Genomic DNA, 26,708 nt, shown 5'->3' with positions numbered 1-26,708 from the left:
GCATTTTTCTTCATGCAGTGTTTCATGGGACATGCTGCAGAAAACTGATCAGCTGGAACACACGTATTCCCTGAAGTTCACCTGCAACAAGCATTTCATCATCCAACTAAAATGCTCATGTATATTTGGATGCCTATTATCCCATCTTAATTAGGCAGTTTCACAGAGCCAAACAAGTATGCTAACCATACTGAATTTCAGTATTATGTATCAAAAAAGCACCCCAAATTAACAAGGCTTCAGTTGTCTTCCCTGAAAAACAATAAAAAGTTTTAACTCAAGCTCAGCAAAGTTGTAAACACACTGAGGGCAAGATTTTCCAACACAGCCTTTAGAAATCAGAGACACGGTTAAAAGCATTTCCCACAGTATAGTACAAGTTTAATTGTGCAAAAATACAGTCATTAAGATTTCAGCTTTGTTGTTAACTGACCACAGCTACAGTGATGTACATGTACTGAAACTGGTACTGTAATTGGAACAAATTCACCATAATTGGTGCTGAGACATGAGTAGAGGTTCAGTACATTTAGATACTGTTCTGAAATTATTTAGATAACCAGTATATAACTACCGTACATAAAGACAATCAAAGAAAAGACATCTAAAGTGAAAGCTAGTAGCAGATTAATGAAATTTAAGGTTACACTAACTGTAAAGGACACATAATATGGCTTAGAGAGATTTCCCCAGTGATGGCCAAGAATCAGCCTGCAATACAGCAGGTATGAAGTCTAGCTCCTCTTCATTCCAGTATGTTGTGTTTCAGCAAAACTAAAGACTTCCTACTGTCACTATTAGTTTCAAACACAGGAAGACAAAGCATTACAAAGCTTTAAAATTGTGTTTCAAACTGACAGTCTAATGGTGTTGGAAAAGAAATAACTAAGAAATTTCTATTTTTTAGTAAGTCCTACTGCAGCTGACACACAATATAATCCCAGAGCTCAATCATTTGGCTCCACCACTTCATAAAACAAAAATCTCAAAATACACCCAAAAGGAATGGTATTGCTGAATCCCCTCAGCCCTGTTAAAATCTTCCTATAGCGTCTACATCACTGAGAAAAAAGTCATTTTCAAAGCAATTCCTCTCCTTGTACATTTGAATTTTAACTTAACTGTATCAGACACTTAATTTTATTCAGTGCAGCTACTTTTTGGTCTTAACAAATCTATTTGCTTCTTTCACAAGTGTTTCGACATCTTCATTATCCTTGTCTTCTGAACTTGGTTCCCAATCAGAATCTTCATCAGTAGGTTCACACTCCTCTTCCTCATCATCTATGAAGCTGTCATTAAGATCATATTCATTTGGTTCGCCATCATTGTCACTGTCCTCCTCCAAAGCCCTTTTTCCTGTAGAGACAGAAAAGTAGTGATGTATTCATGAATCACAAATGTAGAAATAAAAAGACCATCCAGAGACCATCTAGTTAACCTATCTCTAAAAGGGAAAGAACCAACTAAAGCACCTATTCTGACAATTTTTGGTTAGATTTTCAAAACTCTCATGAAACATTTTACCACCTCTCTCTGACACCTACTGCAGTGCTTATCTACCTAGAAAGCTTTCCCTAGTGGTTTAAATCCACGCTTCTATTCACAGTGAAGCCAGAAGTTTATTACTTGTCTCTTTGCAGTAAGTTCTATTTCACGTTTCTCTCCTTTCCCCCACGCTTTTTTTTTTTTTTTTTTTTTTTTTTTTAAATCTAGGCTATGCTACCTTTGATTTTCCCCTTATCTGTCATGCTTCCTGTACATCTGATCTTTGGTGCTCTTTTCTGGAATTCAAGTGCTTTTCACAATGTTACGGCCCAAACAGAGCTCCAGGTAAGGCACTGACCATTCTGGGCAGACATAAGGTACTATGTGCTTAACCTACAATCATCTGGTTAATAAAAAAATAAAAATAAAATCAATGCTATGAACACTTCTCATAGCTACGTTTCACAAAATATTGAAAGAGAATATTAAGATATCGTGTATTACAGCCCATGGCCTGTTTCTGCAGAACAACTACTTAAAAGCTAAGAAATGATGTAGCTGATTACCCTTTATTGCACAGAATACAGTATGTTACAAATTATATTTAAATTCTCTCTCCAATTTACAGTGATTCAACATCCCTACTCTGTCCCCTCCAGGACACAGACTGCAAGTCCTCCCATCCGCATACTGTGTCCAAGTCTAATGTCCATCCTCTGCTCCCTGTGCCACATTATCAGACACAATACTCACCTGTTGTCTCTAACCGTAATTCTTTGAGAGCTGTCACAGAACCAGGCTGGTGTCATACAACTGTAAGCAGAGGCCACGTTTTATACTACCACTTTGAAACCAGTATCAGGCCTCCTAACTCCCAAACCGGAGTTTAAGTTGATGAGCACAGAGCTTCCTGGCTTCTCTCTCTAGTCTCTATGGATCACACCCATTATTCATGATTTTGAAGAGCCACATATACCCTGAGATTGGATCCCAGGGTGTGCAACTTTCTAAGTACTATTGAACTTCTGTTTATCTTGAAATAAAAACACCCTTTGTCACTGGTATTAATAGTATCAGATTTACCTTCTAAGCAAAAGACAACAAAAAAAGAATACACATTGCAGACTACTTCTATATACAACCGATACATCTTTCTTGACTGTGTCTGACTATTGCTAGATGGCTATTTTGCCCCTACATTTTGGCTTCATTCATAAACAGAGAAGCTGTTTTATATTCTAATTCTCTAAGAATCTTACATGGCTTTGATTTCCTGTTGTTTCCTGAGGCTCTTTTGACAGAAAATCTGCTAGACCACTCACCTCTTAAATTCTCAGCTTGGATCTACACTGGATAGTTTGTGCTTCCTTACTGAACAAGGGTTAAGGAAATGCCAAACACTGAACAGTTCTTTTCCAAGCTGAATGCAGCCTGCCTGTTTCCCAGTTCACTTAGCATGTTTTCTTATACAGTCTTTTTACCTTCTATCTATCTTCAAAAGTTACCATTTTGTAGTGCAGTTGCCTTCAGCCTTCATACTATTTCACAATACTCTGTATTGGCAGGAATCTAAGACTAATAAACCTCTCTTTACAAGGAATGGATGCTGCTCATGTCACATTCCCAAGCTTTTTTTAGGCAGCTTGCCTTGCAGTATTTCTTTAATTATTCAAATATGTTGGCAAATTCACCCATTTAAACCAATTCTGCTATTTGGAGCACTGATTTGGCAGCAGCTTTGTATGGACACCACCATGGCAGTAGTGCATTCTCCTTTTATTTATCCACAGCTGTGAACTTTCAACAAATTTATTCCCGCTGCCTCCTGATTTTGATAGACATGCTTATTAACATGTTCTACAACCTTACACTATCTCCTTTTTCTTATGTGTGCACAATTTCTCATTAACCACACTGCAGTAATATGCCAATCATGTTATTCTGCCCTTAAGTCATATCCCTGAGTAAAACCATATTCATTCCACCTCTCAGCCTCTGTATGTTTTCCTTTATCTTGTGTAGAGATGACCTGTCAACAATCTCATGAAGATAATTTGTCTGTTGTCATTCTGACAATTTTTGTCATTATCTGTCATATGAAATTATAGATACATATTTTTCCTCAGCCGTAGACCCCAGTCCAGATCAATTTTTATATCAGCCGTAAGTATTTCTTAGCAATCTGAGGTCAAAGCCTCAGGTCCTCAAGCTGTGTGCATGTGGTGATCAAAAGAGAACACCAGTATCTCGCGTAGTCAGATCCTATCCTCTATCAGTTGCATTTTTCACTACTGGGAACATTAGTATTCCAGAATTACATTATCGTCTGATTAACATTTTACGATCTCCAGCAATTCTCATCCAAGGATTCCTAAGGCATTTACAGCATTAGCCAAGTCTCTCAAAGATGCACTATTTTATGGGTAAATTGTGTTATAGAGACACTAAATGACCTCCTAGAATAACGTCAGGTCCAGGTGTGACAGCCACAGACAGAAGTCCAGAAAAAATCCATTGCTAAAATTTACATTCTTTGAATGATTGACTGTGCATAACCTAGCAGAAAATCCTGAAAATGCCAACTGGCAACGTGAGGTGCAATCCACTATAATGCTTGCTGGTTTATTGTCTGTCAGTCTTCAGATGAAATTAATCACTTCCATGTTCACCCATACCAGCAGAATTTCTTATAGGAATCCCAGCCCATGGTCTTACAGAATGAATCATCTAAGAAGGGGGAAAAGATCATAACAAAGACGCTAAATATGGCAAGAACAAAATCCCTCTTTTCAGACTACACTTACAAAAATAAGCCCAAGACCTACTTAGCAAAGAAAAGCCATTCTTCATTTTCACAGCACTGCGGGTGGTATTTTACAATGGAATTGGAAATAATGAATATTTTGCCACAATTCCTATCAAAATATGCTCCTACGTTTTTAGGAAAACAGCAAAATACATACCGTATTTTTCCTCCCTGTATGTCACTGCTTTTAGATTTTTGCAGTGAATAATGCATTTCTTTCCACATCTTCACACTCCACCTCTTTCTGTTACAGTTTAATTCAGCCCTATAGCCCCCAAAGCAGCTCATGAAACACAATCACTTAGTCACATGGTCTGAACTTTTGGGTAGACCTGTGCGGTGTCAAGAGTTGGACTTGATGATCCTTAAGGGTCCCTTCCAACTCAGGATATTCTATGATTCTATGAATCCTGCCTTTTCTCCGATACCACATTTATAAAGATGACCTTGAAACTTTCTCTTAACGTTTGTCTCCATAGGAGACAAGCTTACTGATCACCCCAAAAAAAAAAAAAAAAGCTATAACTGGAAGTTACCTGCTTAGCTTGCTGGAAAAACTAGGAAAGCGTACAGGAGAATTCTGCACGATCCACAGCAATAGCATGTCATTCCTCTAGGTACTGTCAATTTAGTAGTAATGATTTAGTGACAGCAACAACTTTTTTTTAGTATCTTCTCAATTTCTCCCTTACAACCCTTCTGTAGACTTGGATTCCATCTCACAGCATAGATCTCATTCCCTACAAGCAATTTGCAATCCCTTTGGTAGCAATTAGCCTAAAGACATTAAAAACTAAACATGTCAAACGTCACATAGTCAGTATCCTTTCTTCATGTCTGCTGGAATTTAAACATATTTGCATGGATATTAATTCTGCCGTGCTCAACAGTGCAGTAGTGCCACACGGCATAGAATAAAGGTTAATGGAGCCCTGTCTGTCTGTGTGACCTTGCATGGCTTAATGTAGCTGCATCAGATAAGAGCTTACTGAGCCTAACCTTTTAAAAGCTTTGCCCTAAAGAGAACTAAGCAAGCCAGTCAGTAAGACTTTGGGGAAAAAAAGTCAGCATTAAGAACAGTATTTTAATTAGTAAATTCCCTTTTGCTCCCTGTGCAGAGAATATGATTTTTTCCTGGTTCTTATTTATTACCAAGAGTTGATTTTCACTTCCATGTTCAAGTTTCATGAGTTTATAAGATAACTCTTCTCTATATATAGCCATTCTTGACTGGCCACCTGCTGGGAGACGTGCACACGGTATCTACCACTCACGTAAAGAAAGTGAAGAGTGAATATCATTAGACTTTCAGACTGCTCTTTAAAGCTCACTTTTAAATTATTTTAGAAAGCTTCACACATGGAAGCTGAGACAAAAGAAGTCTGGACACAGACCTGAAGGATTTAAAAACCTGGAGTCTGTACATACGCAACACATGAATTACCATTGTTGACAGCAACAAAGCAAGCTAGGCGCACTGCTGGCAAACAGAAGGTATGTTTGGATAGAGTATTATAGTTTACTTTATAAAGAGAGCCTGTGCTACTACATAATCCCCACTGAAGACTTGAAACTGAAGAAAGAAGGATACGTATGTAGTCTACAGCAAAAGCGACCCCCAACCCAAAGGCATTAACCTTCTTCTACACTTCAGCCCTAACAAGACAGTATCTCACTTGAAACAGATACCACAGAGTACATGCAAGAAAAGCTCATTAGCACATGCACAAATATTATGTGGTAGTTAAAGGCCAGTGCAACAGAAGGAATATATAAAGGTTTGAAAAGCAATTGCTCTTTACAGAATCTTATCTAACTGTATATGAAGTATCAGGTCCTTTTATCCTATTACAATCCTTATATGTATGGAAAGAGCATACAGTTTAGCCATGTCTTTTTCAAAGGTGAAACATCATTTTGATTTCCTGTCTGCTTCCAGGGAAGTACAGGTATGCTCATCGAGGTAGCTTAGCACAAACTGAATTTCAGCACTACCATTTATAAAAAAGCAAGCAGGGTTTTACTAAAGTGAAATAATATTTTTTTCCTCAGGTAAGTATTATCATCTGCAACACTTCTAAATGCCCCAGAAAACAAAGTATGGTAGACATGGATGCACCCATTCGCACAATTAGAACATACTAACCATTCTTTGAAGTTCGCTGTCGGGTTCGTCTTCCAGTTCCTAAAGAAATAAAAGTTACTAGTGAGGACAGAGTACAATCTAGTAGCAGTGTCATTCACGCAGACTGTTACAATAAGCAACTAATCTATTAAAACAAACGCTGCAATGAATATGCAGTGTTCACAAGAGCCCCCTCCAAAAAAAAAAAAAAAACCCACAACTATTCTGTATTGAATGATTACTGATTCACCAAATTAACTTTTTCTTGCAATTATAAACCATTCCCTCCCCAGAACAATCTCATTAAGACTTGTATTGTTAAACAAAAAATTCGAGTGCTTCAAAGTATTTAAGCATTTTACACCATTGCTTCAATAAATGTAATTTCTCCTTACCAATGTCATAATTCCAATTGTTTAAGTAAACTATATTATCATTACATGTCTGTAACTGTTCTGCCATGAATTCTTCTTTATTGCATTGGGATTTCACATGGAAAAAAACCTCCAAGTGCAATACTCAAAAAAAAAAGTACAAAAATTCAAATTTCGATTTGAATTCTTTAAGAACACTCAAAATATAAACAGAATATATTTTTCAACAAGTATAATTACTGAAATAGGGAAGACTAGTACAGTTCAGAATAAGGAATCAAATGCAGTTTTAATTATATTAAAGGAAGGATGCATTCTTGCTATTTTTACTTTAGTAAAAATTTTTAGAAATTGTGTTACCCCAGAAGTTCCTATCAAAATAAAAATACAAAGCAAGAATGAAATCTCAAGATACAACACTCTCTGCAGCTGAAGTATTTCCATGTACATATTTTGCAACTGGGACAGGAGAAAACAGAAGAAAAGCTGTGAAAATAGTTTATTGCACTATCCATTATAAATGTTGAACGTTTCAATAGTACCTATGTGTATTTCCAGTTTTCATTCTCATACTACAGATCTGAACAGAGGGGAGAGATCTGGTAATATCACAGTATACCATACTTCACTTCCATTAAAACCCATTACATTTGTGAAAATATCCAGACGCCACATGGTGTTGGTTTTTCCCCCAATATCTAAGACACAAGACCATACAAACCATGTCAATTCTGACCTATCTTGTCTCATTTCAGTCAATAAACACATGAAAAAGTGAGCGCAGGGCTGAAGTATCCAAGCAACTTTCCTTATCACAGACAATGACAAGACCTCAAGCTTACGAACAGCAAGAGTGCAATGTAATGTAGGGTAAGTTGCAAATGGTGTTGCTCATTTACAGTATCTTGCAGTATTGTAATCCAAAATTTTTGTATCTATTGCTGGTTTGTTCCCCCACATACACGCACTTTGAATTCTATTGAACAAGGAGTGATATTACCTGGAGGTGCGGTGTGCTTGTATTCCAGCTTATGCTGTGGATTCTTCCTGCAAATAAAACAGCAGAAACATGATATGTCACTGGAGGCCCAGAGCTCCTTGGTATTTTATGCATATAGTCATAGATCAGAAAGCAATGAACATTGTGAAATGAGAAATTAACTCATCGGCAAATTAAACAGTTTGGGAAAATTGCAGCATTTGGAAAGAACTGATTGTCTTGAAGGACCACATGGGAAGGCCACAGGAAGAATTTCTCCTTTCTACAGTGCGCTGCTGCAATCCAGTAAGTTCCACTGCAACTTTGCATTGTCTTCTACAGAAACAATACCATCAGAGCAATGAAAGAATATCCGAAGCCAACATGCTCTTGGACCTCCGAAACATGCTCCCCTCATTCAAACTGTGACTAACACAGGTAATCAACATGCACCAATTTAATTTGTCCCTCCCACACCTCTCACAAAACATTTATCCAATGTTGGATAAAATAAATTAACTTAGTTTAACTTGCATTGTGCTTACCTTGTTAGCATACTACAGGACTTTCTCAGGACTGCATACTAAAATAGTTTCAACTATTGCTCCGAAAATTTAGACATTTCTAACTTTTTAAGAAAACCAGTTCAGTTTTGTTATTTTCTGCTTATGAAAATAAATGGAAATTAAAGACCACTATTCTAAAATGACACTCCCTGAAACTTGAAATGAATTTATACAACTGCAGCGTGCATATATTTTACAAAATACCTTTGCCACAAAGACTGCCTTGTAAAACCATTTGCTTGTGTTTTACTCTTTAGAAGAACAGAATAAAGTTACTTTTCAGTTTAAAAGAAAAGAAAAAAATCTTGGTTTTGTCACTGCTTGTGACAAATTCAGAAACTTCAACCAGATTTATAATTCTAGAGGTACTGCGAACCTGAAGTGTATTATGTACGCATTGATATTTATCTGAAAAATGGAAATATTGCTTCCTACAAAATAAATGGTGCAGAAAAAAAATGCCAATTTCAATGTTTTATTACTATCATCAGTATCAGACCATTCAATCCTAAATCAAGACATCATGTTTAGATCATTCATATATGAAAACTCTTCAAACTTCATCTGTTGGTAAGTTTAAAGAATCAGTACTGTTTCATGGATACCTCATATTCTCTACCCCAAAAGAATTAAATACAGATCAAGAAGTCATGAAGTTACTTAGAGCACAGAGGTTGCCTGTTCTGTGTTTTGTTTTTGGCTAAGTAACCACCGCACTGTTGAAAAGCGCATTGGTAATTTCCTTACTGGCATAAACTCAGATTTCTTATCCTACGATAAGAAAGAGAAACTTTTTTTTCCTGCATTAGCTAAATATAGTATTGCTTTAAAAAAAACTACCCTCCTTCTGTTACTTTTCATAAAGGCACTCTCTAGTATTATCATGATCACACTTTCTGGAAGAGATAGTAGAAAATGTTCAGACATGATCTCTACTAAGAGCAGCTGTAAACTTCAGTATGCTCTCCTAAACGTGCTATTTCCTCAGAATATAGGCTTTTTTCCCCTTGTGTCAACTACATAGTAGCCATTAAGATTCAGACTGAATATTAAGAACAATTTCTTCACAATGAGGGTGGTCGAACAGTGAATCAGGCTTCCTGGAGAGGTGGTTGGTACCCCGAGCCTGTCAATGTTCAAGAGACATTTGGATAATGCCCTGAATAACACACTTTAACTTTTAGCTAGCCCTGAAGGGGTCAGGTAGTTGGACTCAATGATCGTTGCAGGTCCATTCCAACCTAATTGCTCTAAGATCTCCTAAATAAAGGTGTAAAACGTAGACAGTAAAGAAAAAAAAATATAGTAAAGCTATATTTTTCAGAAAATCAACAGTGCTTAGAAGAAAGTGCAACACAGCAAACCATAAACTGGATTTTATTGTTGCTACCTGAATTATGCCTTCTATCAAACACTTATTAAAATAAAATAGAGCTTTTGTATAGTCTCAACATGCTTTATTAAAATGTAAATAAAAATTACAGATCATGAAAAGAACGTAGGAATAAATTGTTTTTGTAAAAGAATGGTTAGCTATACAATGAGAAGTGAAAAGAGTCAATTTCTATGCTACTGAGTACTTTACAGAAGTCAACAATTCCTGTTTGCTAGGTTGAAATCACTACCAAACATTTTGGAAATATTTTGCTATTTTGAAAGTAGCAGTCTATCCACAGTAGACTTTGGAAAGCAGCAAGAATTTAAGACGAGCCCTAATAATATACTATACTCCAGAGTTAACATCAAGAATTACTCGTTACTCTAGCATCACTAACTCCAGAGGAGAACAGCCTTACTCTATAAAGTAAGGAAAACCATTTACTTACTGCTTCTTACCTATAACAAGCGGTTCCATATGGACATTCAGGACGGTTATCATCATTACCTTCAGTTAAAGTATCTGTTTCATGATAATCATCATCGTTAGGGTGACTGAATTGCTGAAAGTGAATAGGATTCTTCCTGCAAAAGATGAATATGTTTATTGAGAACTGCCTGTTCTGCTTAAACATGACAAGTGGAAATAAGAATGGCATTATTGAATAAGTGGCAACTCGTTTTTCTATCATTACATAAATAGGAACTTTTTATGTTAAAAGGAACTGTTTAACTGTATGCAGACCCACTTTCAGGATAACAGAAGTTAATTTTTGTCTCAGCACATGCTCCACAAGAAGTTAAAATGGAAATTTTCCTATTTGCCTTCAGCTTTTAAATTTCAGAACTCCAACACACGCACAATCTACTGAAGTAATCACGCAGCATGAATCTTGCTCAGTGGCTGACTTGCAAAGTCATGACTCCCTGGGGAGCTACAGAAGCTTTATAAAAACCACTACTGAAACATCAACTTGAATCAGAAGGGCCAATGTATGGCAACTGCAGAAATGAAGAAACTGCACACTTGGGAGATTGTGTATAGCTTCAGTCAATCTGTCTCAACCACTACTTCTGTTGCATATGCAAGTTATTACTCACTTGAACACCACCATGCTACTCATGTCCACTGGACAGTACATTGATCATGTTGTCAAGACTGCCTTGGCTACGATGACTTTTTTCGAGGTATCCAATTATAATCTGAGCAATAAGGACAGGAACTTGTATGGTTCAGACCTAAGGGCTCTGCACATAAGCTGAGTCACAACAATGTAAGCAGTGAGAGCACATCTTTTTGTTCTACAACACTTACATGGTTGAATCCACAAACAGCAAGTAGTGAATACACACAGATCACTGAAAGAACATTTTCACTGCTTCTAGTCAACAGGTTTGCATGCACACCATACAAGACAAGGCAGCTATAAATGCCAGTTAGAGAACAGTTAGCTCTGTAAGTTTTTTTAAAGTGATGTTAAAAAGAACACAGAAGAACAAGTGACTTCAGGAGAAATTCATGTAACAGTCCAGAACACACCACAAAAAATATGAAGTTAACATACTGTTACCACAAGAAAATCTACTTTTTCCCTATATTTTATGAACACTTTTTCCAAGCATAACTTTTAAAAGCAGGGAACATGAGATTTTAATAAATGATTTTCCAAAAGACTTCCACAAACACTTCAGTGACTTACCATACTAACTCCCCAAGTATATAATCTTCAACGTGTTTGTGCAAATGATAAAAGTGAACTGCTTGCCTCAGGCAAGATGAACAACAACTTTAAATTGCAGGATAATTACTGTTTTAATTTATATTTGTTATAGCTGCATTTATAGACAAAGCCAGGGAAAAAGCTAGCTGCATCTAGAGCTTCTCAACTGTTCACAAGTATTCTTTTATTTAAATTCACAAATACCTGCTACAAACTTCATATGAAACAGCTGATGTTCATTTTTAGCATTTCAACTACCACCATAAGGAAAGAAAAAATTGTTTTGTTACAGCTTTTGCAAAGTGATTAGTTAAGCACTGTGAGCTTTACTACCCATTCAGGCCTCCTTCTAGGCATTTGAATAAGACTAGAAATTTAGCATCAATAATTTTGGACACCATTTGCCTGGTATCTTTCACTCAAGGAACACAAAAAGCAAACTAAACTCTTCAACAAAATAATTATGAAAAAATACAGCATCCCTTGGATATGTTCACATAGGTGACAGCTTTCTCATCTTTTCTGTTAATTTCTGCAACCTACAGGATAAGTAAATACTGTTTCAGTAGAAATCATTGCAAGGTTGCATTTACTTGCCACTTATTTCAGCACGAGTTCTCAGGAAATGTCACTTCTTATACCAAATTCAGGCCTTACGGAGCTGACTGCTCGTTTCTTTTCCCATTTAAAAATAACTGAGATGAAACCAAATAGTTTTACTTGCTCTCATTTCTAAATGCACAAAGCTAAATTAATAGCAAAATTTGCAGGAACTTGAAGTCATTTGAGACATAATTAATCTCCTCAAGGGAATATGGAAGCAACTAATGTTCTGTGAAATATTTTTTTTTTCCTAGAGTAAGATACACATTTTGTTGCATTCACTGAGAAAAGAAGGCCTAATAGCTACCACTTAGACAAACTATTGTATTTTAGGAGATGCATATTTCCTTTAAAATTTTTTCTTCAAAACCTACTTGAGCAACAAAATTATTATTTTGCTTCTTATTAAAACCAATCCAAACAAACCCCAAAAGAACAAGGGAAGAGGGAGGAAGAAAAATGAAGGGGTTTGTATGTACATCCCACTTACTAAATCCTTAGGCTTATGATTCTTTGGGGCAGTGGATGATGTTCCACAAATTTTGTGTTACCTGTGGAGCACCTTAAACATGCTGTACTTCAGATGCTCAGGATTAGTACAAATGTCATCTTTTATCTTACCTTTACCTGGATAACTTGTGCTTATTCCACTCCTATGTGTTGTCCAATGATATCTAGCAAAACAAATATAAGCAGAGATGTGCATAGCTTGTATAAAGTCAGCATCCCATCTCGCAAAAAATCTAGAGCTTACATGCACATCTCTTCCCTTTTATTAAGGGTTCTGCTTGTTTTGAATTTTTAGGCAGTAGATATTTAGCTTGTTGTAATATTCAGATATTACAATTAAATAAGCTACAACTTGAGTTGCACTCCTATAACTGCTCCCTCAACTTATGCTTCGATTTTGGATAACAGTTTAGAGAAAGGCCTGCTGGACGCTGGGAGTGGCAGCACTATGTCAAAGCAAGAGCAACAAGTAGGCAGGACACAACGGCCAGGAAGGGCTGAAGGCCATGAAGCTCTCATCACCCGCAGCTCGCTGCCTCCTGCAGCCATCACCTTTGTCTACTGATTGTCTGGCAGCCTCTTTGGAATCCAGTAGCTTACAGAAATGGCAGAGAAAAACTTCCAAGCTGGAAGGTACAAATACGTCAGCCTAACCAGAAAGCTTTTGGAGTGGATCCAACAGCAGCCAGGTTGCTGAGGCATATATGCTGCCTAAAAGCATATTTTAAGAATAAAGTTACAACAGATTTGCATTCTCATAAACATAGTCATGTTAGCACAGCCCACAATTACTGCCATTTTGCTACGCTTCACAGGAGCTCTGAAGTTGCAATGCAGAAAACCATGCAAGTGGAGATGCCAAGAATCAATGAAATTGTCTTGAGCACAAGTCAAATATTGCTCAGTGAAATATTTAGGACAGCTTTTCATCTGTGCAACTACCAAAAGTAACTTAAAAGTTTTTCTGAAAGTCAGAAGATGGGGTTTCTCCCATATCTCACTCTTCATAATCACAGAGGCACCATTCACATAGGACACACCTGAGGTTTATTTTCTCAGCTACTACAGAAACTGGTAGAAAAGATGTAATAGATTGCCAGCACTAGTTATAAAGCCTTAGAATTCAAGCTTGAAGTTATGCCACAACGGTGCACATGTACTATTTTTCAGTTCCAAATTGCAAGTTCTATTAGAAAACAGGACTCAAAAAAGAGAAATACAAGTTTTCAGCTGCTGGATTTACAAGTTTAAGGTGGAAGGAAAAATAGCAAGTTCATAAACAAAGAGCAAAATATTTGAAACAATGCAAATACAAATCTGAAGGTTTATTGTGCCCTGCTCTGACAGCTATGGGAAAAGTTTACACACATTTAGTCACAACACTGTAGTGCAAACAAGTAAATGAATAAAAATATGGAGAATTGCGGGTTATAGTTTCAGTGATGAAGGTCTACCACACACCTCCAAAGCAACCCTTCAAAAGGGGGGTTGGCTTTGGATCTTTTACTTGTTTGTTTTACATTCCTCCTTCTTCCAAGATCGGAAAAGCAAGCAACAGACAGGAAAACAAATAAAAGTATTCAAAAAGCTAGCCACTTGACAACAAATACGGTTTGGTACAACGTACACGGAGCATTTCGCCTCCTGGCGGTCATAGCAGTTTGTTGCAGCTTGGTAAAGCTTCAGGCTATCTTAGAAGCAGAATCCAATACTGAAATATGATGACAAAAACGATCTGTGGAATGGGACGTGGATAGCAAGCTCAATTCTTTCAAAAGCATTGTTTCCAAATCCATAGATTAGTAAACTTAGCCACAGGTTCAAAACTATTTCCAAGATGTTTGTATTCGTTAGAGAAATTAATAAAATTAATAGAGCTAACATTCAACCCCTTCAGATTGGGCTGTTTTACTATGCACTTACCAAAAGGTGCTCTTAACAGGAGTTTATAAAGTAAAGACAAACTCTGAAGATCACTTAATCTATGAATAAACAGCATTTTACGAATAACAAACATATCTGACTGGAAATCCTCAAGCTTTGCAAATACTCTTGAGAGGGTTAGTGGTTTGTTGTTTGTTTTTTTTTGTTTGTTTGTTTGTTTTAAAACAGATTTACTTCACCCATAAAAAAATTCAAGAAAATGCCACAATTACCAAAACAACACTCACGCATGCATGTGCACATTCCTATTCCACACAACTTTAACTAAAATTTCCTTTCTTAAACTTTAGGAATCATTTAGGATATCCGAGCATTAAATCTGCTTAACCCCCATACATGGGAAATCTAGCCTGAGAGGAATTAAAAGTAGCTTGGGCAAACTAAATGATGCATTGGTATTATTGGATCAGCTTAATTGTCTACCATTTTCATTATATTCATTAAAGGCAAAAATGGAGGTACATGAAAAAGATGCATGAAAACTGGAAATTTGACATGACTTAATGCAGCAGCTTTAAGCTTTTGATTTACAAAGTTAGCTGCACATTGAGCATATACAACAATACATTTACTTATGCTAGTCACTGGTCTTCCTACTCTTCAAGCCCCCTGAAAATCACTGGGCCCACTGACTGTTTCCTGGATTAGCCTCATCTTTTGCACTTTTGATTTATGTGGTTTTATCTAGAGCTCAAAGTTGCCTTTTACAACAGTTCTCTGGCCTTTGGTCTGGCCTCTAAACCACGACTAGGTTTCACTTAGCAACACGTGGCACTCCAAATCTTTTCCAGGCAGAAGAAACTAGCAGGAGTGCATACACTAAGTGCTGATGGTTTGGAATTCCCCTGGAACATTTGTATCACACAGAAGATTTGTACAACAGGTCTTTCATCATGAATTGCGTGTTAGACACGGAAGAAAAAAAGAGTTCCACTTGAAATACACCAAAGAAGCTGACCAGGTAGGGGTTGAGAAGGAGCATGCAAGTAAGCTTATTGTATTCCCATGGAAGAAGTAGAAGCTGAACAAGAAAACCTGACTGGCACAGTTATAATAAAAATAATTTTTTGATTACCTGGGGATGATAGACAGTATTTTAAACAGTCAAACCATAAAACATGCAATTACTTCAATAAATACAACTCTCTCCTGTAAAAGTTTCATCTGCTAATAAAATAAGTCTAAAGGTCTATGTTGGCCACTGCAGCCATTTACATCTCTTTTCCCTTCTGGTACCTGTGCTTGGCTAGTACGTGCAGGTTTGTTGATTTATTTTCTTTTTAAAACGGACCTCTGTTTTATTTTTTTTTTTATTTCCTATAACACTTTGTTTTGCAATTTGCTTTAGTACTTCATACCTCCTTAGGGTTTTACTAGCAGTTAACAAGACCTCCTGTCTCCTCCTTTTATACTTCTAAAGCTGTATTTACACCATTTGTTTCTTATCAGTCCCATGCTTACCGAAAGATTTATTTTTTTTTCCAAATCAAACCTTGCAATGACTCTCTCGTTTTCTCTTCCACAGCTAGTAAGTTACTTTTTAATAATATGCTAACTTAAGCTAGTTTTAATTTTGTTTTACCTGTAACAGCCTGTTCCATACATGCAAGGTGTCCTCTTACGCTTGATCTGTTTGGAGCTTTCTGAAGCATCTACACTTCTGGTTGTATCAGAAATTTCAGTCTCGTAATCCAGATCTGCATCAGGCTCATGAGTCCCTTCCTGGGCACCAAAATATTGGGAAGTCCTGCCCGAGAGAGCTTGTTGGCTTGTAGAACCAGTGATCTGTTCTTTGTTTTCTGATTCCTCAATTCTATTTGTTTTATTGGAGATCTGACCTGTTGTTTTAGACCGTTTACTATGCAGCTGCCTATCATTTTTCTCCATAGTACTTCCAGTTTTTTTTGTTTCAGTCTTGCCATTTCCTTCCATGTTTCCCATGGTACTCTCAAGAGGAAATCCAGATGCATTCTGTGGAACAAGGTTACATTTTGAACGACCTGAAAATTTACACTATTCAGAATTAAAAGCATTAAGGTCAAACTCTATCCCATGTTGTCATTCCGGTTTGCAAAATCTTCTTCTCCACTTTTCATAGCCAAAAAAAAACTGCTACACACAGCTGCCAAATGAAAGACTTAAGTTAAAAACAAACACAATATACAGAAAAACTTATCCTAGAACTTCCATCCTCAGCTGTGGTTCCCTCACAACATACATAAGAACCACCCTTATCACCTCAACCTGTGAACAGTCTAAGCATTTTAGTTTAAATTAACTCTAGATTAAAAGTACTGCTCCTTAAAAATGAACATGGGTTATAGACATGAGGATATAGTAGTCTAGAACATTCCTGTACGAGAATCAATTTTATTGAAGTGCCAGAATATATTAGAGATATATATACAGATTAATGTTATTTTTTAATGTGTACGAGAGATATACGGGAATCAATACATACACACCTTGAGCTTAATCCTTCCCCTAAAATATCTGAAACACTTCAGCTCGTGACTTCAAAATAATAAAAAAAACTTGTCAGGCACAGATATCAGTTTTGACAAATACTGCATTCTAAATTAAAATACGTATATATAACACTGAAAGTAAAAGACACACTTACTTCAAATAAAGGAGGAGAAATATCCAAGACAAAAAACAATGCCCCAGTAAACCAAGACATTATCTGGAAGCACACCTCTATTGAAGGCTGAGCTACTTGGACACACTACGGAACTATTCAAAGATTGATCATCTCTATAGTTCCTTCTCTGAAGTTCCAGCTCCAGTAAACATACTTCACTTACACTGATGTGTTTGGCAGGGACTGAAAGTCAGCTGGTAGTTTTCTATTTGATCTTGACCCTTTCCATGCAAATCTGACAACATGTAAACCACAACTGAAGCCAATTATATATGAACAGCAATGTGATTAAGGAAGGACAAATTCAGCATTAATATCAAATGGTCCTGACTGCAGTGTATTTAGTGAGTCAACTCAGGGACAAAGATGACTTTTATGAGTCTCCCAAAATAAATGCTCAAACAACTGCTTTTCAGGAAATAAGCCTTCAGGTGCAAAACGACACTTTTTCTACCTTGCCGCACCTACTAGTGACTTCTCACTACTATATACTTTACTCTCCTTAGATATATAGAGGAAAATGATCCAACGCTACCAGAGTTCTTATGATGATTCATTAAAAACTGTCTGTAATTATGGAAAAAACAAACAGCATTACTTGCACTCGTTAGAACGTGTCTACGACTGCACTGCCATCTGGTGGATGGCTGGCACTGTGAGTGAGTTAGGATTTGTTTCACTTGCCCTTCAGCAAATTTTCCTCAATCAGCTGAGACAGCAGAAGAGTGATTTTGGTTTTGATAATGAAATGTGTTTCAGTTTTCTATGACTTATTCGTGCAAGTAATAATTATTTTTCCTACAAAGCTCCGAAGGCAGTTTCTTACACTATGCTTCAGACAAAGATTATTTATAAAATTTTGTAGTTTGCAAGCCATACGTAATTTTCTCCTATTAAATAAAACAATTATATAGTCACTCACTTCATAATTTGACAAAAGAAAACAGCACTGCAGCTAGTACAAATGTTCCTTGCCAACAGAGCTCACCATTCAGAAGACTTTTTCAGATTAAGAGATCCCGTTATATTAAAGCTACCTTGACAGGTAAGCTCAAACTCTCCACAAGTAGATCATTCCATTAACCTTAAGATTAAAATAACAACAACAACACACCACAGGTGTTTTTGTTGGTGTCAGAACTGATGAAGCATACAAATGAATAGCATTCTATCAGATCCTACAACAGATCCAGGCAATCCTAGAGCTAGAGGCTAGGAACTCCAGGCTGTTCACTTAAAAACCAGTAAAACCCTTAGTTCGTTCTCACCAGAAGGTGTTTTGAGGATCATTATCAATGACAAACATCTTTTCATTATTAGCAGTGTACTATCAGTATGTAACTGCCCATAAATGCAGTTTTACTTTGAAGACGTACAGCCTCATTAATCAGTCTGTAGGACTGAAACCTGTTTGCTCATGACCACAGACCATTCTGGATTTCAGATGACTTTCTTTCCTTTTTTTGATTCTTGTTGAAATAGCATAAAAACACTCTGCCACCTTTCTAAAAAATTTAGCAGTTGATGAGGCTTGTATCATAATTTTCTGGCCATAAAACTTGACCAATTAGAATGGCACCACTTCGGGGAAAAAGTTCACAGCTGCGCTACATCAGTGTCATACCATCACCTACCCCTGAAAAGGGTTCTCCACAAAAAGAAACCAAACTCCAAGCCATAATTACCATGGCTAGCAGACCAGTACTTTGGCCCATGCCCCTCAGGCCTCCTGCTGTAAAGCAGAAAGCCTGGGATTTCCATGGAACATGCACAGCCTCAATTCCAGGTCCCAAGAAGGAAGCGCAGAAAAACACTTGTTACCAAGTCCCCAAAGGCATCCAGCATCCTTGCAACAGAGCTGTCCAATGAACTGGCATTTCAAAAACAACTGTTAAACACAACAAATCACAAGCAGAACACATAATTAACCTTGTAAACCCAACATTACACTATAACATTGCCAACTAGGTTTGTATTTTTGAAATACAGGTTTTCCTGTGAGCAAAAAGTTACCTCAGATGAAGGAGAGGACAAACAGCTCCTTTCCTCTTCGTCATCTTCTTCATCTATCAAATTATCTGTAATTTCAGAAGCTAATCTTTTTCTCTGCAGCATGTTTACATCTGATTTTAGTGATTCCATATTGCTTTCTCTCCTTTCTTGGTGTTTTATCTTTCTAGTACCTAAAAAAAAAAAAAAAAAAAAAAAAAAAGTACTTTTGGAACACAACTTCTACAGTGAAATCCTGACTGCAATAAAAATCTAAACTTAGATGTAAGTAGAACACCAGGCAAAAAGTACGAGGAATAGCAGCAGTTGTGTATGCACTGTTTCCACAATTTTTTCACTTCTTGTACTCCTGGTACTCCTTAATTCCGCTTACAGGAGTAAAAACTACTTCTTAGATTGAAAAAAAAAAAAATCAGAGAAAATTTGTTGGAGAAAAAAGGGGGCAAAGGATATTCTGGACTATCAGTATGACTGACAACTTGATCAACTCCTGTTGTGTAAACGATAAACAAAACATCCTAGGACTTCCTACTATAGACCTTGCATATAAATATCACTTCAGGTTACCAGCTTACACAAGCAAATAGAATCAAGGTATGCCTACTTGCCTAGAGAATCACATTATACTTTATTATTTCATCAACCAGTAACTGACAGAGAAAGTGAACGTTGTGCCTCTCTTTGGAACGCTTCATATCCTAGAAAACTATGAGGTCTCCGTGCTGAAGTATCTTCCATGTATACAGGCAGGAAAAAGCTAGGGAGATGGTCCCATTTTTGTTACGTTTCCATCTGCTGCATAACACATTCAGAAAGAAGAAACTGATATTAGGAGAACCTAAACTAGAAGGGAATAAATTGGTTACTTGAATGTGGAGAAGGCCAGAAATTAACAATACAGAAGCTATCTAGAATTTAAACCCTTTGCAAAACAGGAACATTTATAGAAAAGGACTCCACCAGAATACCACATTGTCAGCTGTCCAAAGAGAGTACTATCTGGCACAGACAAAAAAACAACCAACCACCACAACAAAAATAATAATAATAAAAAAAACACTACCATGAAAAAAAAAAATCAGAAAGAGCCCTGTTTCATCTCCTCTGTCATTAATCATATGGACAACAGAATTAAGTTTCTGAAGTCTCTGTCTCTTGCCAGGCACGGAACATGGAAAAATGAAGTAATGAATTAATATTTTCTACCACCACCATTATCATTTAAGAAAATGAGATCAAAGTGCATCAACATGTAGTGGCATGCAAACCTACCTCCCTTCATTGCAGGCTTAGAAACCCTCTGAACCAGGAGGTCACTATCCAGCATCCAAGATGGAAGCACCCTCTTCCTCTGAATAGATTTTGACTGTTCATTTTCATCATCATCACAAGGAGGAACCTGAAACATTATTTACTGTTTAGCTCCTTTTACTAGGTACAAAAGAGGAGATAAAAACTAGAACACAAGTTTGTACATGATTATGTCCTTCACATGCAGCCTGGATTACTACAGTAAGGGCTGACATTTATTGGACTTGCTTATTACCTACTGTACAATGATGTTGCCCAATGTATCCCTTTTAGCACCATGATGATGGATATACAACAGAAGCTTTAAGAAAAATACACTGTACAGAGACAGTGGGATTATCAGACTTTCTGCAGGCCATTTTTACTCAATAACAATAAAAACAACAAACAATGCTAGCTTTGAAAACACTGTTTTGCTGGACGAAATGCTGACTGCCAGGGAAAAACATAAGGGCTGTTTACTTGTGCATTTGTGAGGTGTAGCCATTTGCTACCCTGGGCCTTCAAACATACTTACAGGCAGTTAGTGATACAGAGACCAGAATTTAAGACTTTTTTTTACAGTACTATGTTCAGCTCTAATATCACTATGCCAAAACGTTCATGTAGAAATAGCTAAATGATTTTTCTTGCCATAACATAATTATCATAAACAATAGAAATTTATTCACTTTTCAGGAAAAAAAAAAAAAAAAGAATTTAGAAAACACCTTTGCTTCATTTTCAACACATGCTTGCAAATATTTAAAAAATTAAGGACCCACCAGAAGTGTAGAATTAGAGTCATTTTGTCTTATTTTTGCAATTCCCTGCATCTCAGAGGTGGAACACGATGGCTGTACTAATGATGGACTACAAGACATCTCAACAGGATGAACACTTGCTGCTGCTTCTGCACCAACCTCTGGATTGTTTCTGACAAAACAAAGTAATTTTGTTGAACAAACTCATCATGAATACGAAGATGTACTTTTAACTTGAACAGAGGCTGATCTAACTTTTACCATTAATATACTTCTAAATAGAATCTAACATACTCTTGCATCAACTAACAAAGGAAATCAAGATAGTTTCTTGTTTAACTTCCATTGAAAGAACTTTGAACCAACAAGTTTCCAATCATTGCTGATCCTTACTGTAGTGTTTCTGTTGACTGAGTATCTAATTTGTAATAGTGAATGCCATGATAAAACTTTGGTGAAGTTGAAGTTACAGCTTAGAATTTGTTTTACTATAAATCAATTGCTTATATTAGCTCCCCCCGAACATAAATTGCTATATGCTTCTTACAAAATAAGAAACATCACAGATTTTTTTGGACAAGTTACCTCTATTTACTTCTCACTTTCATCTTTGAATTCAAAAAAGGTATCTGAGTTTACAGACGTAACAACACAAATTCTTTGACCAATTTCATGCTGCATTTAAGACACTTGCCATTGGTCATATATTAGAAAAAAATGGTTTGCTGTGTGCTAAACTTAAGCAACATTTACATTACTGAAAACCATAATATTTCATTTCAAGAGAAGTTTTAACTCGTCCTCAAATTTAATACTTCAAAGAATTTACTAGGTGGAAGAACACTAAAAACAAATCCAAAACCCCACATTTCTAGCACCGAGACTGTCTGTCAATTTACCTCCTAGACTTCATGGTTTCTGGGCGTAACCATTTAGACCTTAAGTGAGACAGATTTTACTTAACGGTAAGAAAAAGCTATTAGTGAGAACAGCATCATTTTTTTTAATGTATTGATACCTTACTGTGCTCTCCACAGGATGAGCAGAAATAACCTTGAAAATGTATTTGTCAACCAGTAGGGAAAAGCTATCACCATATTTCAGTGAGTGCCATTCATGTGCTTCCAACGGCAGAAGACGACCATTCTCAGCAGACTGATAAAAGCATGGATTTACATGAATCTGTGAGATAGAAAGAACAATCAGCATTTTTTAAGATTAAAAAAGCATGTACGTATGCTTAGCATATATACAAAAATACAAAAAGCATGTACAGTATGTTTAGATAACTCCCTCCCACAGTTCTGCCATGTACAACAAATCCCTTATGCCACAGTAATAGCTACATCAATGCTGCAATGTCGAAACATTACAGACAAAAATAGGCAGATACACTAGTTACCACTAACTAGTTCAAATAGTTCTGCTTTTTGTTTTGTTTTGTTTTTAGATACCTACAATTGATTCCTAAAGTTTCAATCCAAGATGATGAGCGCAACAACACAAAAAAAAAAAAAAAGATTGTATGAACTGGTGTTTTGTCTATTACTTTTCAAGTTTACCTGCACCACAGGTAAGCAAGCTGCTGGCAGGTTTCCCCTAGAGGAGAGGGCCACAGATCAAGTTTGTAGGGCTACCACTATATGGATTAGAGAACAACAATATGAACTGCCATTTGCATGCAAATCCTAGAAGGAAATCACAGAGAAAACGCCATGGGCTGAAGTGAGGCCCAGATCTGAGAACCACCAACCACAGCACAAATAAGAGGCTTGTGGTACCAAAGCAGCTCCATTCAGCTCTCCCAGCACTAATGAGCAAAATAGTCACTCATCTGTACAAAACAGAAATGGCCGCAATCATATCTCATACCTCAGTATACCCTATGCATGACATCCAAATCAACTGCAGCTACATAAAGATTTGACAAGTCAATTATTGTACCAACATTTCAATTTTTATAAAAGAAAGTCTTGATTAGGTTTATTACAACTGAGTTTATTTGCAAGAAGGACATATTCTTTGATCAAGACACAGAAATCGTAAATTCAGAGAGATTTCTGAAGGACAGAGAGAAGCAGTCAGCATAGAGAATGGATCCGTCTGAAAACTGTAAACAGGACTACATAGTAATGATCAAATCTCTGCAGTGTTTTGTTTTCTTTTAATTCACCCAACAACTAGTCTGCAAGAGAAAGTCAGTAACGTTACCCAGAGATGGAATGACACGGTAATGGGAAAACAAGGACTACGAGAAGAGAGCAAGGTGAACTGAATGCTGTTCTCAGATGAACCTAACATCACAGGAAAATCTAAAATTGTGTAATTATAGGTTGGCTCTATACACATTATCAGAGAGATTTAAGTTACCGGTTTGATGCGAACCTGGCCATCCACCACTTCCAATATGGCATGTTTTCGGGATACTCGCTTATCTGTAATCTGAAAAGGAGAGACAACTGCTGTGAGAACCATGTACTTCAAAGTCTATATAGATTCCTTTTGCATCAACATGAGCAAGTTCCCAGATCTAACTGAGCACAGTTTTAACAGGATTCACTTTTTATATACTCCATTGCTCCAGACTGTTTTAAAACAGTGATGAAATCAGTGCAGTTTCCCAAAATTTGACTCTCTACTAAAAACTGGATAACAACATTAAGATTCAATTTCTGGAATCAGAAGCCTACAGAATCCAGCACGTCTTAGCAAGTTCTCACCAAAGGCAACAAATGTGCAGCTCTGAAGTGAGACCATTTACTCACTCAGGTGCTTGAAGCTGCTTTTAAAAGCTTCAGTTCAGATGTACCAGATCTGAACTGCTTTTCAACAGAGAAAACACTGAAACTGCACTCTCTTTTCTTAGAATATTTCAGCTTTCCACTAGTCAATTCATTAACTGGGGGGGGGGGGGGGCTAATTGCTGTTCTATTCCACCATGGGACCACTTAAGAGTCATCCTTCTCCCTTTCACAGCGTTTTGCATTACACAGAAGGCACAAGCTGCCGAGCTGAACTTTTCATTTCATCATAAAGAGAAACACAAGAGGTCAAATTTGGCCCCAAACAGATCCTTTCAGGTGCCTCTCAAGAAATTTCAGTTCTGCGTTTGCTCCCTCCACCCTTTCCACAGGCAACGGAGCTGTCAGCGCACTTGAATAAAGCACCAGCGAGCGTAAACCTGTGGCACTAGTTTGTGCTCCTCTAAACTTACACTTTTTGGCTGTCCAAACACGTTCTGTCTGGAAACTGTTTAAAACCAAAAAAGCAAAAGTCATTTCTAAGGAAATTATCAACTAATTTTGAGAAATAAGAGTCTATGGCACAAAGAAAATCTTAACAAGTTAGGAAAAAGGCAATCACTTTTCAGACTACAATCTCTAACAAGCATATTTAAACAACAGTCAAACAGCTATTCATGTAGATAAACACAATAAAAAGCATGTAAAGTAAAGTCAACATCTCTGTGTACTGTAACTTAATAGCCCTGAACATGATGATTACATACACAAATAGTTTTACCTATTAGACCATGCAGACCCAGGTTGAACATCCTGTAGCTACATACATTTATGCCACATAAAAGTTCTGCCTGATCTTTAAATAACTTTCAAAGTATGCTTTAGAAGCATTAGCATTCAGTAACGGTTACCTCTTGGTTCTTCAAATGTGAGGAGTGAACCAGTAGCTTTTAACTGAAATTCTTGTTATTCTCCACTTCCAGGAAGTTTGCTGACTTAGAAAAGCCAGCTAAAACTACAGACACAAAAACTATCGCAGTAATTTTACCACCGGGTCATTCAGAAAAAGGTAATACTTGACCACATTTTGAATAAGGAAGAAAAGTTCCAAAGAGCAAACTGCCATTGCAAGAGATAATCATTTTGTTATGGATCTGACAGATGAGGCAGCACAAAAACAGCTATATTGCAACTACCTATACATTTTATTCTCTTAGAGCCTTTGACCCAACATTTTTAACAATCCCTAGACGTACAAACTTTAGCTAGTCACAAGAACACGCTGCGGGACACCAGCATCAAAAAAGTATCTGTCCAGGTAAGAAAAAGCACAAGACCTGAAGTCTTCATCTGAGATATCTGCTTACTCCACAGTCTTTCACTTTTGCCTCCAGGCAGAATATGGAGAAGATGTAGTAGATATTAAATCTGCAATGGCCACGTAATTCTGTTTGTCAGCAGTAACACACAGAAGTATTACATCTCCATCATCCACACCATGGGGAGCTGCTGGTTTTGTGACTTGCCACAGGCCAGGGCTGCTTATACAGCATCAAGAGCGTCCACCACAGTCACACTCCTGCTCCAAAAAGCACTTAAAGAGCACAGTGGGTTGGGGCTTCTGTTTAGAAAAGGCTATAAACTGCAATAGATTTAAGAAGGATTTTATGCAAATAATGTAAACTAATTAAATAACGTGAAGTGATTTACTTAGTGATATGGTTTAGTGGAGGACTTGTTAGTGTTAGGTCAGAGGTTGGACTCGATGATCTTGAGGTCTCTTCCAACCTAGAAATTCTGTGATTTTGTGATTTAGTAGAGTTCAGATCCACTCAAAACTATCAACCATAACTCTGTTTTGTTTTCTTTTACATTTTAAACAAACAATGTTACATTTTAAACAAACAACCATAACATGACAGAAACTACTGAAGAAAAGTCTGCGAGGACCTTTTCCTACCCTACTATGCTAGAAATAAGCTCAGACACTTTTCTTCTTTTTCAGGTGCTTATGAAAACGAATCAGGTTTTCTAAACATCAACTAACTACACAGAAAACAGAAGTGCAAGCACTTAGAAGCAGCCCGGCTGAGCACAGACCCAGCATCCCACAGCTCGGTGTTTTGATGTAATGGATGTACCATTTCGGGCAGCGCACCCGGACCCGAGTGGCAATACCCCGCTGTACAGATTCACAAGGCACCAGCCCCTGAGAAGCCCCTGGGGCTGCAGAAGCGACCCTGTAACTCTGACACCCCGTTATACCCCAGAGCCGTTACCCCAGCACCCCAGTCCCTTACCGTTAAACCCCCAACCGAGCCCTTCTCCCTGACAGCCTCCCTCCCCCGTACAAACGAGGGCTCTACCCTGGGGTTTCCCTACCCCAGCCCGCAGCTGGGGGCCCAATTTCAGCACCAGCTGTAACATTTCCCCTCAGGTACGAGCCCAGGGCGCTGCTACCAGCGCTCAGCGCCTCGGCCCCCCAGCAACAACCCCAAGCGGGGCAAGGCTGCGCCCGCTCGGGGCTGCTTCCCTCAGCTCCCCTCAGCCTCCCTCGCCCCCTCACTTACTCCCAGCAAGGGGCCGCGTCCCAGCAGCGTCTCCCCGGGCGGCAGCGGCACGGGGCAGCCCCCATCGGCCGGCGCCAGCCTGACGGCCGCCATGGCGGGCGCAGCTCCCTCAGGGCGCCGCGCCCCGCCCCGCCCCGCGGCCGAGCGCCGCCATATTGGCGCCTCACCCCCTCCCCATACACACACACAGCGCCGC

At 37.7% G+C, this 26,708-nt stretch overlaps 1 protein-coding gene across 3 annotated transcripts; it reads right to left on the bottom strand.

The window, feature by feature from the left end:
- Positions 1-359: 359 nt before the first annotated feature.
- Positions 360-26,700, bottom strand: APLF (aprataxin and PNKP like factor). 3 transcript variants are annotated; one of them, XM_068675646.1, is made up of 11 exons: positions 26,513-26,699; positions 23,572-23,643; positions 22,220-22,383; positions 21,223-21,373; positions 20,420-20,546; positions 19,151-19,320; positions 16,076-16,464; positions 10,175-10,300; positions 7,794-7,840; positions 6,441-6,479; positions 360-1,359 (listed from the first exon to the last, which is right to left on the bottom strand). In XM_068675646.1, the coding sequence occupies exons 1-11, from the start codon at positions 26,603-26,605 to the stop codon at positions 1,154-1,156; spliced, it is 1,584 nt and encodes a 527-aa protein (XP_068531747.1). In that variant the 5' UTR covers positions 26,606-26,699; the 3' UTR covers positions 360-1,153. The 3 variants fall into 3 exon arrangements, 2 of the variants coding, with proteins under 2 accessions (XP_068531747.1, XP_068531748.1); XM_068675647.1 differs by having other exon boundaries at positions 23,587-23,643; XR_011094446.1 differs by lacking the exon at positions 360-1,359 and adding an exon at positions 12,661-12,713 and having other exon boundaries at positions 6,440-6,479; positions 26,513-26,700.
- Between the last annotated feature and the right edge of the window lie 8 nt (positions 26,701-26,708).

Source organism: Anas acuta, chromosome 3 (assembly GCF_963932015.1).
Source record: "Anas acuta chromosome 3, bAnaAcu1.1, whole genome shotgun sequence".
NCBI classification, from domain to species: domain Eukaryota; kingdom Metazoa; phylum Chordata; class Aves; order Anseriformes; family Anatidae; genus Anas; species Anas acuta.
This window is presented reverse-complemented; position numbering and strand designations above follow the sequence as displayed.